The sequence below is a fragment of the Clupea harengus genome, chromosome 5, assembly GCF_900700415.2.
Source record: "Clupea harengus chromosome 5, Ch_v2.0.2, whole genome shotgun sequence".
Taxonomy (NCBI): Eukaryota; Metazoa; Chordata; class Actinopteri; order Clupeiformes; family Clupeidae; genus Clupea; species Clupea harengus.
Genome location: NC_045156.1, coordinates 16,302,145 through 16,319,644, shown reverse-complemented (window position 1 = coordinate 16,319,644; position 17,500 = coordinate 16,302,145). Strand labels below are relative to the sequence as shown.

Sequence of the window (17,500 nt, the reverse complement as noted above, 5' to 3'; positions counted from 1 at the left end):
GCAGTAGAATAGATCGTATAGCGACGAGATATTTGATGGTGATGCTCGATGTGATCTAGGGCTAGGACTGTGTGCTGTATGTTATCTCAGGAATGTTATCTCTTCTCAGGTTGATGAAACACCGCTTAAGAAAAGACACGAACAAGGCTGGCTTATGGAAATCACCTCTGACATAGCGCACTGTATACAGCGCATCAGGTAAACACACACTCCGGGACAAACACACTCCGGGACAAACACACACTTTGGGACAAACACACACTCCGGGGCAAACACACACTCCGGGGTAAACACACACTCTGGGACAAACACACACTCCGGGACAAACACACACACGTCTCTCTTTGGCTCAGTCGATACACCCAAATTCTGACTGCTCTAACTGGAAATGTTCACAGGGAAGCCAAGGCATCCAAGATGGCGCTCAGTTTGGGTTACCATGGCAACATCGTGGACCTGTGGTAAGTGCACCAACACCTTCGCTGGCTAAAGTGGCTTTCAGGCCACTTTCTGTATGACCTGCTGTGTGAACTGCTGTATGCAGTGCAATTTGGAGGAACTTCATTTGTAAAAAACAATACACACCAGTGCACAGGGTTGGGAGCAGATGGGGGAGGGGGTGGGGGGTGGGGTGGTGGGGCATTCAGCCATCCCTGAGTACGGAATGTTTTATGTCTGATTGTGATAATTTAAGGGTGCACTTCTGTATTTTACCACATAGGGAGCGCCTGTGGCAGGAGTATGAGCAGACCGGTGAGCTGCTAGTGGATCTCGGCTCTGATCAGACATCTCTGCACAACCCCTTCAGCGGAGGATACTACCCCGCCGCCCTCAGCCTACGCCAGGCACAGCAGCTCATGAACACCGACCCGACACGCTTCAGAGCTGCCGTCCATCAGAGGTGAGATAGACCCACGACAGGTAGCACGGACTCACGACAGGTGGCATAGACAGGTGGCATAGACAGGTGGCACAGGTGGCATAGACCCATAGACACACGACAGGTGGCATAGACCACGACAGGTGGCATAGACCACGACAGGTGGCATAGACCCACGACAGGTGGCATAGACACACGACAGGTGGCACAGACCCACGACAGGTGGCATAGACCCACGACAGGTGGCACAGACCCACGACAGGTGGCACAGACCCACGACAGGTGGCACAGACCCACGACAGGTGGCATAGACCCACGACAGGTGGCATAGACCCATAGACCCACGACAGGTGGCACAGACCCACGACAGGTGGCATAGACAGGTGGCATAGACAGGTGGCATAGACAGGTGGCACAGACCCACGACAGGTGGCACAGACCCACGACAGGTGGGATAGACCCAGGTTAGATAGATAGAGTGTTGAGCATTCATCTCTAAAGGCGTTGTCTAAGGTGAAAGAAAGGGTGGTGTATGTTGGAGGTGTCTGCTGAAAGGGTGGTGTGTGTTGGAGGTGTATGTTGGAGGTGTCTGCTGAACGGGTGGTGTATGTTGGAGGTGTGTGTTGGAGGTGTGTGTTGGAGGTGTGTGTTGGTGGTGTCTGCTGAACGAGTGGTGTATGTTGGAGGTGTGTGTTGGAGGTGTGTGTTGGTGGTGTCTGCTGAACGGGTGGTGTATGTTGGAGGTGTCTGCTGAAAGGGTGGTGTGTGTTGGAGGTGTGTGTTGAAGGTGTGTGTTGGAGATGTGGTGTATGTTGGAGGTATCTGCTGAAAGGGTGGTGTGTGTTGGAGGTGTGTGTTGAAGGTGTGTGTTGGAGGTGTCTGCTGAACGGGTGGTGTATGTTGGAGGTGTCTGCTGAAAGGGTGGTGTGTGTTGGAGGTGTGTGTCGAAGGTGTATGTTGGAGGTGTGTGTTAAAGGTGTGTGTTGGAGTTGTGTGTTGAAGGTGTATGTTGGAGATGTCTGCTGAAAGGGTGGTGTATGTTGGAGGTATCTGCTGAAAGGGTGGTGTATGTTGGAGGTGTGTGTTGGAGGTGTGTGTTGGAGGTGTGGTGTGTGTTGGAGGTGTCTGCTGAAAGGGTGGTGTATGTTGGAGGTGTGTGTTGGAGGTGTGGTGTGTGTTGGAGGTGTCTGCTGAACGGGAGGTGTGTGTTGGAGGTGTGTGTTGAAGGTGTGTGTTGAAGGTGTGTGTTGGAGGTGTCTGCTGAAAGGGTGGTGTATGTTGAAGGTGTATGTTGAAGGTGTCTGCTGAAAGGGTGGTGTATGTTGAAGGTGTATGTTGAAGGTGTCTGCTGAAAGGGTGGTGTATGTTGGAGGTGTGTGTTGGAGGTGTGGTGTATGTTGGAGGTGTGTGTTGAAGGTGTGTGTTGGAGGTGTGTGTTGAAGGTGTGTGTTGGAGGTGTGGTGTATGTTGGAGGTGTGTGTTGAAGGTGTATGTTGGAGGTGTGTGTTGGAGGTGTGGTGTGTGTTGGAGGTGTGTGTTGGAGGTGTCTGCTGAAAGGGTGGTGTATGTTGGAGGTGTGTGTTGAAGGTGTGTGTTGGAGGTGTCTGTTGAAGGTGTGTGTTCGAGGTGTCTACTGAACGGGTGGTGTGTGTTGGAGGTGTGGTGTATGTTGGAGGTGTGTGTGTTGGTGGTGTATGTTGGAGGTGTCTGCTGAAAGGGTGGTGTGTGTTGGAGGTGTGTGTTGGAGGGTGTGGTGTGTGTTGGAGGTGTGTGTTGGAGGTGTGTGTTGGAGGTGTGACTCTTCAGCGCTAGTAATCAGAGAGGGGGCAGTATGAGATGTGGTCATGATGAGTGTGTGCGTGTGTGGTCATGATGAGTGTGTGTGGTGATGAGTGTGTGTGTGTGGTCATGATGAGTGTGTGTGTGTGTGTGTGTGTGTGGTCATGATGAGTGTGTGTGTGTGGTTATGATGAGTGTGTGTGTGTGTGTGTGGTCATGATGAGTGTGTGTGTGTGGTCATGATGAGTGTGTGTGTGTGGTCATGATGAGTGTGTGTGTGTGTGTGTGTGTGTGTGTGGTCATGATGAGTGTGTGTGTGTGTGTGGTCATGATGAGTGTGTGTGTGTGTGTGTGTGTGTGTGTGTTGTGTGTGTGTGTGTGGTCATGATGAGTGTGTGTCCTCTGCTCCAGCCTGAAGCGTCAGGTCAGCGCCATCAACCGGTTGTCCCAGGCGGGCATGTTCTTCTGGGACTACGGCAACGCTTTCCTGCTGGAGGCACAGAGGGCAGGTGGGTCCCAATCACCATACAATACACACCACACACACACACACACACACACACCACATCACACACTATACAATACACACCATATCTCCCTTTCTCTCTCTCTCTCCTCTCTCCCTCGTCTCTCTCTCTCTCCTCTCTCCCTCGTCTCTCTCTCTCTCTCTCCTCTCTCTCCCCTCTCTCTCTCCCCTCCCTTTCCCTCTCTCTCTCCGTCCCTTTCCCTCTCTCTCTCCGTCCCTCTCCCTCTCCCTTTCCCTCTCTCTCTCCCTCCCTCTCCCTCTCCCTTTCCCTCTCTCTCTCCGTCCCTCTCCCTCTCCCTCTCCCTCTCCCAATTTCAATTTTTTCAATTTCAATGGCTTTATTGGCATGAATGTATGGTACACTGTTGCCAAAGCACTTAAACAATAAGAACAATAATAATAACAACAATAATAACAACAATGGTAATACAGGAACAGATAAGTTACATAATAAGTTACATAAAATAAAGATGTTTAAATAAAAAACATTACAATCATAATAATTACGTAAAGAAAAAACATATAATAGATGAGAATAGATTAAAAAAAAAAAAAAAAAAACTATGAGTTCAGGCCTATGTTTATTGATGGTATGGCCTGCTCTCGGAGGATGTGGCAGGACTGCACATATTCAGATGCTAAAATGTTACAGGTCTCTATTTCCCCCAGGAGGAATGGTAGTTTTTGTTGGTTCGTTAGGTTTATGAAACCTGGGTGGATGTCTTCAAATTGTTTGTAATATGCACTTCTTATATTGTGGTATTTTGTACATTCCGTCAGAAAATGAGGCTCATTTTCGACAGCATTGTCTGTGTCGCCCCTTTTCTACTGCAAGACTATGGTCGCTGAGCCTGTACTTTGTTGTACTCCCTCTCCCTCTCTCTCTCCCCCCCTCTCTCTCCCCTCTCTCTCTCCCCTCCCTTTCCCTCTCTCTTTCCTTCCCTCTCTCTCCCTCTCTCTCTTTCTCTCCCCCCCTCTCTCCCACCCTCCCGCTCTCTCTCTCTCTCTCTCTCCTTCCCTCTCCCTCCCTCTCTCTCTCTCTCTCTCTCTCTCTCTCCTTCCCTCTCCCTCCCTCCCTCTCTCTCTCTCTCTCCCTCTCTCCCACCCTCCCGCTCTCTCTCTCTCTCCCTCTCCCCCTCTCTTTTCCTTCCCTTTCCCTCTCTCTCTCCTTCCCTCTCCCTCCCTCCTCTCTCTCCCCTCTCTCTCCCCCCCTCTCTCTCTCCTCCCTCCCTCTCTCTCTCTCCTTCCCTCTCCCTCCCTCCCTCCCTCTCTCTCTCTCTCTCCCCCCTCTCTCCCACCCTCCCGCTCTCTCTCTCTCTCTCTCTCCCTCCCTCTCTCTCTCTCTCTCCTTCCCTCTCCCACCCTCCCGCTCTCTCTCTCTCCCTCTCCCCCCCTCTCTCTCTCCTCCCTTTCCCTCTCTCTCTCCTTCCCTCTCCCTCCCTCCTCTCTCTCCCTCTCTGTCTCTCCCTCTCTCTCTTTCCCCCTCCCTCCCTCTCTCTCCCCTCCCTCTCTCTCCCTCTCTCTCCCCTCTCTCTCTCTCTCCCTCTCTCTCCCCTCTCTCTCTCTCTCTCCCTCTCTCTCTCTCTGCCGTAGGAGCTGATGTAGGGGCAACTACAGGTGGGGCCACAGAGTTCAGATATCCGTCCTATGTGCAGCACATCATGGGGTGAGTTTAACACACACACACACACACACACACACACACACACACACACACATGAACATGTGCACACATTCACACACACACTCACACACACACACGAACATGTGCACACATTCACACCCACTCACACACACACACACACACACACACACACACACACACACAAACACACACACACATGAACATGTGCACACATTCACACCCACACACACACTCGCACTCACACACACACACACACACACACACACACACACACACACACACACACACACACACACACTGTTGGAGAATAGTGCCCCCTCATCGTCTTTCACACACATACACACACACACACACACACACACACACACACACACACACACACACACACACACACATGCCCCCTCATGGTCTCTCTGTCCTGTCGTTAGGGACATATTCTCTCTGGGCTTTGGGCCGTTCCGTTGGGTGTGTACGTCATGTGACCCCGCTGACCTCCAGGAGACTGATGACATCGCCAGCGCTGTCCTGGATGACATCAGCGCCACGGTGACGGAGCGCGTGCGGCAGCAGTACAGGGACAACATCCGCTGGATCCGAGAGGCCGGGAAACACAAGATGGTACATTACACTCTCTAACACACACACTCAGATTCAAACTAACACTCGCTCACACTCACACACACTCAGGTTCAAACTAACACTCGCTCACACTCACACACACTCAGGTTCAAACTAACACTCGCTCACACTCACACACACTCAGGTTCAAACTAACACACGCTCACACACACTCTGATTCAAACTAACACTCGCTCACACTCACACACACTCAGTTTTGAAACTGACACTCGCTCACACTTACACACACTCCTATTTAGTAGGGTGAATAGGCTAGCACAGAGTCTGTTGATGTATCATGAGCAGGGTAGAATGAATGCATGACAGTGTGGTGGGGATGTGTAGGTGTAGGCAGAGGGTTTCTGCAGGTAGATCAGGTGGAGAGACTACAGCAGCATCCCACAGCGGAGACAGTGTGTGTGTGTGTGTGTGTGTGTGTGTGTGTGTGTGTGTGTATAGATCAGGTGGATAGACTACAGGAGCATCCCACAGCAGAGACAGTCTAGACAAGGAGGGGAATAAAAAGACTAAGTGAGTTGGCAGAGCTGGGCTGCGTATATTTACTTAATGGTTATGGTGATGAGAAACAGCCATCGGCATTATCAGGCAAAGGTCGCACTATAACAGAGGAAAAATTTGGTTAGTAAACATCAATTTAATAAACAGATACATTTAGGGAAACAATTAACTGTAGGTTATATGGCCACTTTATCAGTATCTGTGCCTTAGCATAATTTGATACAGAAGGAGTTGAAGAGGGGGAGGGAGAGGCTGCCCGGCGGCGTGGTGTGTTGGAATTTTATTTATGTTTATTTTTGATTTGTTACTGGCTCTGCCTCCTATTGTGCTAAGTGTGCAAGCAGCAGAAGGCTCTGCGTGTGCAAGTCTGTATAAGTTGGAGGCTTTTTATTGAGTTGTTGCAACGTTTGGACAGGAGAGCATCGCAGTAGTATAGTCGCGATGTAAGAAAAGTGCAGATTTGTTTTTCTGCATCTTGGAGGGATAGGACCTTTCTGATTTTGGCAATATTGCGTAGATGAAAAATTCAGGTCTTTAAGATCTGTTTTCTGTGTACTCCCTCTCTATAATATAATGCTGTGTTATGTGCCTGGGTTTGGGTTGGGGTCAGACGTCAACATTTTTAAAGGGAAAACAAGAATTTTTTGAATTACTGGCTACAGATTGGCTGGTTGTGTTTACTGGCAATTCATTTAATTGGTTGTGTGTTTTTATTGCCTGCCACTGATTGGCTGTCTGTGTGTTTCCTGCCTGCCACTGATTGGCTGTCTGTGTTTTTCCTGCCTGCAGGTCGTTGGTTCCCAGGCGCGCATCCTCTACTCAGACCAGAGGGGAAGAGTGGCCATCGCCATGGCAATAAACGAGGCCATCGCCAGTGGTCGAGTCTCGGTACGTTTACACTCATGCCAGATGCCTCTTTCTCCTCTCTTTGTCCATCTTGTTCTCCTCTCTCTGTCCATCCCTCCCTCCCTCTCTTCTCCCTCTCTTCTATCCTCCCCTCCCTCTCTTCTCCTCTCCATCCTTTCCTCCCTCGCTTCCATCCTTCCCCCCTCTCATCTATCCTTCCCTCCCTCTCTTCTCTCTTCCATCCTTCCCTCCCTCCCTCTCTTCTCCTCTCCATCCATCTCTGTCTACCCATGTCTCAGTCCATGCCTTGTTTCTTTTTCTCCCCTCTCTCTCTGTCCATCCTGCTCTGTGTCTCTCTGTCATCTCTCTCTCTGTCCATCCTGCTCTCTCTCTCTCATCCCTGTGTGTGTGCAGGCTCCTGTTGTGATCAGTAGGGACCACCACGATGTTAGTGGAACAGACAGCCCCTTCAGAGAGACGTCCAATGTGTATGATGGCTCTGCCTTCTGTGCAGGTATCCGTGTGTGTGTGTGTATCTGTGTGTGTGTGTGTCTGTGTCTGTGTCTGTGTGTGTGTCTGTGTGTATCTGTGTGTCTGTGTGTCTGTCTGTGTCTGTGTGTGTGTGTCTGTGTCTGTGTGTGTGTCTGTATCTGTGTGTGTGTGTGTGTGGGGGGGGGGGGGGGGGGTAAAAGCATATACAACAGTATCCATGCTGTCTGTTATTCTGTCAGATACGGTCATGAGGAACTTTATGATAAGACCCACTGTCTCCGCTGTTGGCAGTGCAGAATAGTGCGGGAAGGGGGTTCCATGAAGACACCTGGGTTATTAATTGATGTGTGTGTGTGTGTGTGTGTCAGACATGGCGGTGCAGAATTTCACAGGCGATGCGTTCCGAGGAGCCACCTGGGTGTCCCTTCACAATGGGGGAGGAGTCGGCTGGTAAGAACCAATGACATTTCACATCCTGATATAACATCAAGACATCCTAACGTGACAATCAGGACACCTCCTTACTCTGTAAACATGGTCGGAGTGAAAACATCCTTACATGACAAATATATGTGTGTGTGTGTGTGTGTGTGTGTGTGTGTGTGTGTGTGTGTGTGTGTGTGTGTGTGTGTGTGTGTGTGTGTGTGCAGGGGTGAAGTGATGAATGGGGGCTTTGGCCTGCTGCTGGACGGCACAGAGGAGGCAGGGAAGCGAGCTCGCCTCATGTTGAACTGGGACGTCTCTAACGGGGTGAGTGCAGACCACACACACACACACACACACACACACACACACACACACACACACACACACACACACACACACACACATACAGAGCCCACACATGCCATTTCAGTCTAAAGGTATAAACGGCATACATCTATGATGGGCTAAAGTTTTCATTTGTAAAGGTGCCAGGGTTATTATAATTATGGGCTAAAGTTTGATTGTTGAGAGAGAGACCCAGCCTCTGTGGCCAGAGGGTTATAGAGGCTTGGAGAGGGTTGGAGAGGGTTGGAGCTCTGTGGCCCTTTAATGAGAGTAATAAAGTTTATTATTATTATCATTATTACTGTTTACCTTGTGGGTAGTAGTATGCCAACATTAGATAGCTGGCACAGACACCTCGCAAATACCCTCAGACGTATTTTTCATTTACAATAACATGGTTTTTACATTGCACAGTGTCTATTTCTCGGTAACTTAAAAAAAATGTAAGCCAAAAAAAAGTCAAACATACAACTTTTATGTACAAATACAATCACCTACTTAGTTTGGTTCGCCATCTTTTTAAAAAAAATTGTTTTGCAACACCCACAACCATTAATGAAAATGAGTCCGTCGAGGCAACTGCGTGACTACGAGTCGTAGAAGTATATTTTGGCCTTTTGATATATGTTGCCCTGTCCTGAGAGTAATACAGTTTAATATTATTATTATTACTGCTACTCCTTAGAGGTTAGAAAGGGTTAGGGTTAAGCTGCCTGCATCTCTGAGCTTTCGAGGCTCACTCTGGCTCTGTCTGTGATTGGCTGCCTGCATCTCTGAGCTTTCGAGGCTCACTCTGGCTCTGTCTGTGATTGGCTGCCTGCATCTCTGAGCTTTCGAGGCTCACTCTGGCTCTGTCTCTGATTGGCAGGTGGCAAGGCGCTGCTGGTCGGGCAACTCCAACGCCTACGAGACGATCCAGCGCACCATGGAAGACCAGTCCCAGCTGCGCGTCACGATGCCCTTCCCCGTGCAGGACGAGCTCATCCTGGACCGCGCTCTGCAGGGATAGTGCGCCAACACAGCCGAAGCAACAACGGCATTTCCACTCAACCACTGGGCTACATTTCCACTCAACCACTGGGCTACATTCACATTTTACCATCCATCCCACTGTCACCTTTTTAAACCACACTTACTATTTACCATTCATTCTACTGTCACCTTTTTAAACCACACTTACTGTTTGGCACTCTGAGATTATTCTGAATGAAGAGTGCATTACAAATTAAATGAATTATTATTATTATTATTACTATTTACATTCATTCTACTGTCACCTTTTTAAACCACACTCAAATATTGTTAATGGTCATTATCATTGAAAGAATGATTCTGTTGGCATGAAGCCTGAGTTCAGGACCGGAGTTTACTCAGCCGTCAAAGATCACACGCATTGGGAATTTGAATTCACGTTCTGCTTTGACTTTTATGAAAGATTTAGGCTGCTTCCTAATTTAAGCTATGGCTTAATGTATTTTGAATAAACTTCCTACGGTATTTACAGGTTGTGCTGCATTTATTACGAATACCTTTACTAACCCAGAAATACTTGGGGGGAAAGGTATGTGTGTGTGTGTGTGTGTGTGTGTGTGTGTTCGCACGCTAAAGAAAAAGTTGGGGCAAGCTAGTCTGTTAATACTGTTAGCATGTAGTCCTAATCATTGAACTCGAAGTAGGCTGTTTTGCAGAGAATGCTAGATGATCTGTGTTATTATTCACGTAAACGTACAACTCTAAGAGTACTGCGCTAAAACAACACAATTATAAGCATTATACAACTAGAATATGTACAGTATTTCCTGAAGGAAATACCAATGCATGAAATGCAAACGTTAAGAAAGGAAGAAGAAAGGAAAGAAGAGTAAACATGAGTGGCTATGGATAAAAGAAAGAGTGAATAGGGAAAATGGAGTGAAGCAGAGAGATGGAGTGTGAGAAAAAGGAGTTGGAGAGTGATAGAAAAAAACTAACGGATGGAGGTTCTACAGAGAGGGAATGAGTGAAAATAGGAAAGAATGGACTGGAGGAAGGAGATGTTAGAATGATCGATGGATAAAGTGGAAGATATAGACATTCAATTCAATTCAATTAAATTAAATTTTATTTATATAGCGTCATAACAAAACAATTGACTCTAGGCGCTTTACAGAGCCCAGAGCCTGAAACCCCCTTAGTGCAAGCACAATGGCAACACGGGCAAGAAAAAACTCCCTGTTAGTCAGGAAGGAACCTTAAGCAGAACCACCACGGCACATAAGAGGCAACCCATCTGCTTGAGGTCAGCCGGGTGGAGATAGGAAGGGGGGATGGGGAGGGTTGTGTGGCAGAAGGGGAAGGGAAACAACAGGTGTTGTACATAGCCTGCATTTGGTAGATGTACAAAATATTGTAATGAACTCTGTTTACTGGCCGCAGTGGGTACGCCCCGCCAATGGATTAATTATGACAGGCTGCAGGTGGGTGAGACACCTGTTGCCTGTTAAGGTTGTGTGATTGTTCCTGGAGTGGGATATAAAAGACAGTCTGAATCTGGGCGCAGGGGAGAACGCTTGGCAGCACTAAGAAGAGAAGCCCTAACCTTCTGTGGACTAATGTGAGCTCGTGTGTTAGAGTTCAGGGTGAGTTAGCCCCCGGCCGGGGTTAATGGCCAGTCCCCTCCCCTAGTTTAATTCGGCCATAGAGAGGCTCAGTTGTGTTTGGGGTAGTGTAAATACGGGTGGTTGGGTTGTATGTATTTGACTATAAGTTGTAATAAACGGTAAAAGTGTATTCTGTGTTTTGTGTATGATTAACTCCTCCTCCGATAACATAATCATATTACACTGGTGGCAGCGGTGGGATCGGAGGAAGAGTTATTCAACACTATGCAGAATCCTGTAGATCCTAGTCGGCAGCAAAATGCTACTGAGTCTCGTTTGCAACCCACAGATGGTCGACCGCCAGGCACCAGTAGGGCAGCGACCGCACAACACACCCCGATGCGTACGACCGCAATTTCGTCACGGCCTGCATTTATGCCTGATAACTTTTCAGGTCGGGATAGGGAATGGGAAGATTGGGCGGAACAGTTTGACATGGCGAGCGACATAAATGGGTGGAACGACGCCAAGAAATTGAAAATGATGGCTTTACTACTGGTCGGTAGAGCCAGAGAAATTTACCGGGGATTAAGCCCAGCGGCGCGTACTGACTATAAATCGTTGCGGGAAGCTATGGGGAGACATTTAGGCCCCTCCGAACAAGTGGATTGGAATCGGGCCCAGTTACACAGTAGGCAGCGTACACAAGGGGAAAGTGCACGAGACTTCGGTAATGCTTTGCGAAGATTAGTAGAAAAAGCTTATCCCTCGGTTGATTTCAACACACGCGACATGCTGGCCAAAGACCAATTTATCGCTAAAGTCGGCAGTGGAGATGTACGGGTTCAATTGCGAAGCGCAAAACCTGGAAATCTAGAGACCGCTATGGATTTGGCCTCCGAATTCGAACAGATAAAATCATTAGAGAAAAAGGAAACTGTTGCAGCTTTAAAAATGTTTTCAGCCGAAGGGCCACCTGATGGCATTACCCCTGGTGCGATGTTTACTGAGCTGCGTAAATTGCAAGAAGAGGTATGTGCATTACGGGGCCTGGTTAATCCAAGCGGAATGAATGTAGCAAACCATGGCGGACAACAGCGAGTAAACCCTGGTGGGCGTGGTAGGGGAGGTCGTTGGCGTCCAGAGGGAGAGGGCCCATCTAGAGCTTGTTGGGAGTGCGGTTGCACTCGCCATATGCGGCGTGATTGTCCGTATGTGTCGGGAAACGCAAGCGGGTGGCGCTAGAGGGCCAAGTCACCACCCCTGTTCATAGTGGCCCTGTTGGATGTGCTGTTAAAATCGGGTCTGGGTCAGGGTTATATCTTGAGGGACATGTTCATGGACAACCATGTAAATTATTGGTTGATACAGGAGCCATGGTTTCCATACTAAGCAAATCTTTATGGTACGACCTTGATCCCCATGCTAAATTGGCTCCATATAGTGGTAGTGTGAGGGCCGCAAATGGTAGCTTGCTGGGGGTTTGGGGTATCTGGAGTACAGTGTGTGAATTTCACAATTTAATTTTAAGCTGTGATTTTTTGATTGTAGACGCGTCAATACAGGTGATTTTGGGCACCAATTTCCTGTCGCGATATCAAGCTATAGTCGATGTGGGTAAACGTCGTTGCAAGCTCATGGGGAAGGATTTTCCTTTAGTTTGCACGCTGAGTACAGATGATGTTAGCAAAGTCACACTGGCAGGAGATATTACTATTTCTGCGCGGGCAGAGGTCCTCGTTAACGGCAAAATCGACGGGCTCTATGAGGGATCTGATGTGGGCATGTTTGAGCCTAATAACATCTTGTCTGAGCGGTATGATGTCCTGGTTGCGCGGGTCATCGCCAGCCCAGCCCCCGAGCAGATTCCTCTTCGTGTCACTAACATGTCTGCCGAGCCCATTAAATTGCACAAGGGTACACACGTTGGTAGTTACGAGGTGGGTGTGGCCGTTTTGGAGGAGGGTGGCAACACTCCCTGCTCGGAGGACAACAAAAATGGTTGGAGTGTAGACTCTTTGGCGGCTGCTCTAAAACTACCAGAAAAGGGCTTGACTAGTGACCAATACACACAGGTTAAAGAGATCCTTTGTCAACACCTCCCTGAGTTTAGCACAGGTGATGCAGACTTGGGCCGTACTCACCTGACGCACCATCATATACACACTGGGGATAATAGGCCTGTCAAGATGAACCCTAGAAAAATCCCAGTGCATTTTGAAAAAGAGGTTGAAGCTCAATTAGAACAGATGCAACGTCAGGGGGTCATACGCCCCTCTCAGAGTCCATGGGCCGCCCCTGTGGTCCTTGTGCGTAAGAAGGATGGGGGTTTGCGGTTTTGCGTCGACTATCGGCGCCTCAATGATCTCACGGTTAAAGACGCATACCCCCTCCCCAGGATCGATGATACACTAGACGCATTGGGGTCTGCTAAATGGTTTTCTACACTGGACTTAGCTAGTGGCTTTTGGCAACTGGAGGTTAATCCACAGCACAGAGAGAAGACCGCTTTTGTCACTAAACAGGGCCTTTGGGAATTTAACGTTCTTCCTTATGGCCTTACGAACGCGCCCAGTACATTTCAGCGCCTAATGGAGCTAGTACTTGGTGGGTTACAGTGGATAAAGTGTCTCGTTTATTTAGATGATATAATTATTTTTGGGAGGACGTTTCTTGAGCACATCTCGCGCCTGGGAGAGGTATTGGGGCGGTTAAAATCTGCCCAGTTAAAACTCAAGCCTGCCAAATGTAACCTATTCTCTCGAGAAGTGACATATTTGGGTCATGTAATTTCTGCAGAGGGCGTTTCCACAGACCCGGCAAAAGTCGAAGCTGTGTGCTCGTGGCCTACACCCGCTAGTGTTCACGATGTTCGGAGTTTCCTGGGGTTGGCCTCATATTATAGGCGCTTTGTGGCTAATTTTGCATCTATAGCACAACCTCTTCATAAATTGACTGAGAAAAAGATCCCCTTTCACTGGACGAACGAATGTCAGCAGGCCTTTGACATTTTGAAAAATAAATTAACTACAGCTCCTGTCCTGGTATATCCAGAGATATCCAAGCAGTTCATTTTGGACACAGACGCCTCTGACCGTGGCATTGGGGCTGTGTTGTCTCAAATGCACGACGGCCAGGAGCGAGTTATCGCTTACGGCTCCCGGGCATTGTCTAAAGCAGAGCGTAATTATTCTACTACTCGGAAAGAACTATTGGCTGTCGTCTATTTCACCAGACATTTTCGCCATTACTTGTTGGGGTGTGAATTTTTATTACGAACGGATCATAGCTCATTGCAGTGGTTGCATAATTTCAAAGAACCAGAAGGGCAGGTTGCCCGATGGCTAGAGCAGTTGTCATCTTTTCGTTACAGTATCCAGCACAGACCGGGGAAACGTCACAGTAACGCTGATGCACTATCTCGCTGTTTGGGGGAGCGCGAGGTGGGCGAGGTCCGTGTGAGTGATCCTGAGTTTGAGTGGGAATTGCCCACTATACAACGTAATGATTTAATTTTACAACAGGTGATCTCTGCTAAGGGAGAAGGCGGTAGCTTTGCACCAAAGGAATGGACTGCTTGCCCCCAGCTAAAACCGTATGTGGCTCTTTGGGGTAGGCTTCAGTTGTGCGGGGGAGTACTGACATTCATTGAGGAGGGGAAAGCTAGTCGCGCCGTCATACCAGAGCCTATGGTCCCTGTAGTATTACAAAGTTTACACAACAGCAAAACTGGGGGTCATTTGGGGACAGAGAAGCTGATGGATAGAGTTCGGACACGCTTCTTCTGGCTTGGATGGGCAGAAGGCGTAAAGATGTGGTGCAAAACTTGTCCTGACTGCGCTTCAAATAAAATCAGCGGACCGGCACGCAGGGCGCCGTTACAAACCTTCCAGACATTCCGACCCTTCGAAAGGGTAGCTATGGATATATTGGGTCCTCTACCCCAGTCAGATAAAGGTAACCGGTACATCTTGGTAATTGCTGACTATTTTACAAAATGGGCTGAGGCTTTTCCTATACCCAATCAGGAGGCTAAGACTGTGGCTGAGGTATTTGTTGCGGAGTTCGTGTTGAGATTCGGCGCACCCCGCACCTTACACACAGACCAAGGGAGGAATTTCGAATCTGAATTGTTTCGGCATGTTTGCTCTCTACTCGATATACATAAAACAAGAACTACCCCATATCATCCCTGCTCGGACGGGCTGGTAGAGAGGTTTAATCGTACTTTGACCACAATGCTTTCAAACTTTGTAAACTCAAATCAATCTGATTGGGACGTGATTTTACCATATGTGATGATGGCGTACCGCAGCAGTGTTCAGTCCAGCACCAAATTTACACCTTATGAAGCTGTGTTTGGCCACCAGATTGTGTTGCCAGTTGACTTACTGTTGAACCGGGGTGGTGAGTGTTATGAGGGGTTGAATGGGTACGTTAACTGCATGAAACAGAAGTTGTGCTCAGTGGCAGAAGCCATACAGAGACACCAACAAGCAGCATCAGAAAGCCAAAAGGGGTTTTATGATTTAAAAGTTTCACACCAGTATTATGAGCCTGGGGAGAAAGTGTGGGTGCGGGACCAGAGAAGGAAGAAAGGACAATGTCCAAAGCTTAAGAAGAAGTTTAGTGGCCCTTATTTAGTTTTGGAGAGGCTCTCTGATGTTCTTTACCGGCTTAAGGGGAGTACTGGGGAAGCAGTCGTGCACTTTAACCGACTAAAGCCCTGTTATGATAATCAAAGTTTAGTCCCTCTCAGGGCAGGCGCCCAAGAGGGTGATGGACAATCTGCCAGAGGTCAACCCAGTGGGAGCGGACTGCTACAACAGGGGAGATTCGTTATGCCCCCCTTGCCGCCACCAGTCTTGGTCCAGCCAACACCTGCGGACACATCGAGGGCCCCTGTCGTGGGGGGAGACCAGTCTGCTGAACGGGCCAGCTTGACCGAGGAGGATCATCCCTTTACATCAGCAGCTGAGCAGCAGGGAGAGCAGCACCAACCGAGACCCCCGCATGATTCTGTTCCAGGAGGTCAACAGCAGGCCCAGCCAGTGTCTGAGGCTGGAGGGCTTGAGCCTCATGCACAGGATACTTCAATGGCTGTGGGTCCCCCTTTACCACAGAGACAACAGGGGGCTGAGCCAGCAGCAGAGACTGGGGAACTTGGGTCGCCTGCACGGGATCCTGCTTCGCTGTGTTCGGAACCTTCCCGGCCCCAGAGGCAACGGAAACAACCCGGATGGTTCAAAGACTTTGATGTGGATGTAAATAATATTGGACGCGAGGGCGCCATCCTCTTCAAAGGAGGGGGTAGTGTAATGAACTCTGTTTACTGGCCGCAGTGGGTACGCCCCGCCAATGGATTAATTATGACAGGCTGCAGGTGGGTGAGACACCTGTTGCCTGTTAAGGTTGTGTGATTGTTCCTGGAGTGGGATATAAAAGACAGTCTGAATCTGGGCGCAGGGGAGAACGCTTGGCAGCACTAAGAAGAGAAGCCCTAACCTTCTGTGGACTAATGTGAGATCGTGTGTTAGAGTTCAGGGTGAGTTAGCCCCCGGCCGGGGTTAATGGCCAGTCCCCTCCCCTAGTTTAATTCGGCCATAGAGAGGCTCAGTTGTGTTTGGGGTAGTGTAAATACGGGTGGTTGGGTTGTATGTATTTGACTATAAGTTGTAATAAACGGTAAAAGTGTATTCTGTGTTTTGTGTATGATTAACTCCTCCTCCGATAACATAATCATATTACAATATATATACAGACATCCGGTGGTAAATACATAATACAGACAAGACCAGTTTAGTGGGTATACACTGTGCTCATAGGGTTACTATTACAGGGGTAAGGGGAGTAGGAACAGAGAAACTTGTCGATGGTGGCAATAATATATATTGTATATAAATGCTAGCATAGGGTATGAGGTAGAGTAAGTGTACGGCAGTGCGGTGGCCGAGGGTTTCTGCAGGTAGACCGGGTGGAGAGACTACAGCAGCGTCCCATAGCGAAGATGGTCTAGATTAGGAGAGAAAGAAAAAAAACAGAGTGAGTGGGTTATTATAGGCATTAGCAATGTGATAAGAAAGGAGAGGGAGAGGGAGAGAGAGAGAGAGAAGCTGCCTGGCTGGATGTATGGGAATTTTATTTAGTATTTAGTTGGCTGGTGACCGTCGCAAAACGCGCCGTGTGCTGTACCCGGGATCTGTCGCGCTCCTTCACGGTACAACATACGCTGTCTGTAGCCCAGTTATGTTGATTAGCGGGGTATTGCATGTGTTTAGTTATGCTGGCAATAGACATGGCATGGAGGAAGTAAAAGAAATGGAAGGGAGGATAGAAGACTGTAAAGTCAAAGAAGGCTGACAAAAAAGTTGAAAAAAGAGTAGGAATTGATGTACAGAGTAATTGAAAGAAGAAAGGAAAGAAGAGAAAATACATAGCTGACGTGTCCTTTACAAGACCTAAGCAACAAAGTTTGAACGAAGTTTCTACGTTAAGCGGTTCGAGCTGAATTAATAGCAGAAATCTGTACGAAGAATAAAAAGAAGAAGAAGTGGGAGAAAGAATAAGAAGTTTAGGAATAACAATGCAGCGCATTAAACCATGGACTCCTGGAATGACGTAGAATCCAGTAGAATCCCACGCATTCACAAAAAGAAATGCTAGTTCGTGACCATGGTAACCAGTGCTAACAGGAAGGCTTCATTTCAGTTTCATGGTACAGTGTGTTTATAGCGTATGTGTGTGTCCTTTCTGTGGCTATGGTCATATGTACCTTAGTTTGAGATGTCGGTGTAGCCGCATAATTCACTGTAGGCTGTTTTAACACAATTGCCAAATTATGGCTA

At 48.4% G+C, this 17,500-nt stretch overlaps 2 protein-coding genes across 2 annotated transcripts in view; both read left to right on the top strand.

Annotated features, from left to right (window-relative positions):
- uroc1 (urocanate hydratase 1) overlaps positions 1 to 9,573 on the top strand; it is a 15,370-nt gene extending 5,797 nt beyond the window's left edge. Inside the window, exons 9-19 of the mRNA XM_012831998.3 lie at positions 110 to 198; positions 399 to 461; positions 722 to 901; positions 3,071 to 3,168; positions 4,779 to 4,851; positions 5,259 to 5,448; positions 6,757 to 6,855; positions 7,228 to 7,327; positions 7,674 to 7,755; positions 7,956 to 8,055; positions 8,945 to 9,573. Coding sequence (XP_012687452.2) covers positions 110 to 198; positions 399 to 461; positions 722 to 901; positions 3,071 to 3,168; positions 4,779 to 4,851; positions 5,259 to 5,448; positions 6,757 to 6,855; positions 7,228 to 7,327; positions 7,674 to 7,755; positions 7,956 to 8,055; positions 8,945 to 9,085 — 1,215 coding nt within the window. The 3' untranslated portion in view covers positions 9,086 to 9,573. The remainder of the gene's footprint in view (positions 1 to 109; positions 199 to 398; positions 462 to 721; positions 902 to 3,070; positions 3,169 to 4,778; positions 4,852 to 5,258; positions 5,449 to 6,756; positions 6,856 to 7,227; positions 7,328 to 7,673; positions 7,756 to 7,955; positions 8,056 to 8,944) is intronic.
- A 7,549-nt stretch (positions 9,574 to 17,122) lies between these two features.
- Positions 17,123 to 17,500, top strand: part of si:dkey-197j19.5 (EF-hand calcium-binding domain-containing protein 12) — a 15,109-nt gene continuing 14,731 nt past the window's right edge. The window contains exon 1 of the mRNA XM_031567104.2: positions 17,123 to 17,500. This exon is cut by the window's right edge and continues 482 nt beyond it. Within this exon, the coding sequence (XP_031422964.1) occupies positions 17,494 to 17,500 (7 nt within the window). The 5' untranslated portion in view covers positions 17,123 to 17,493.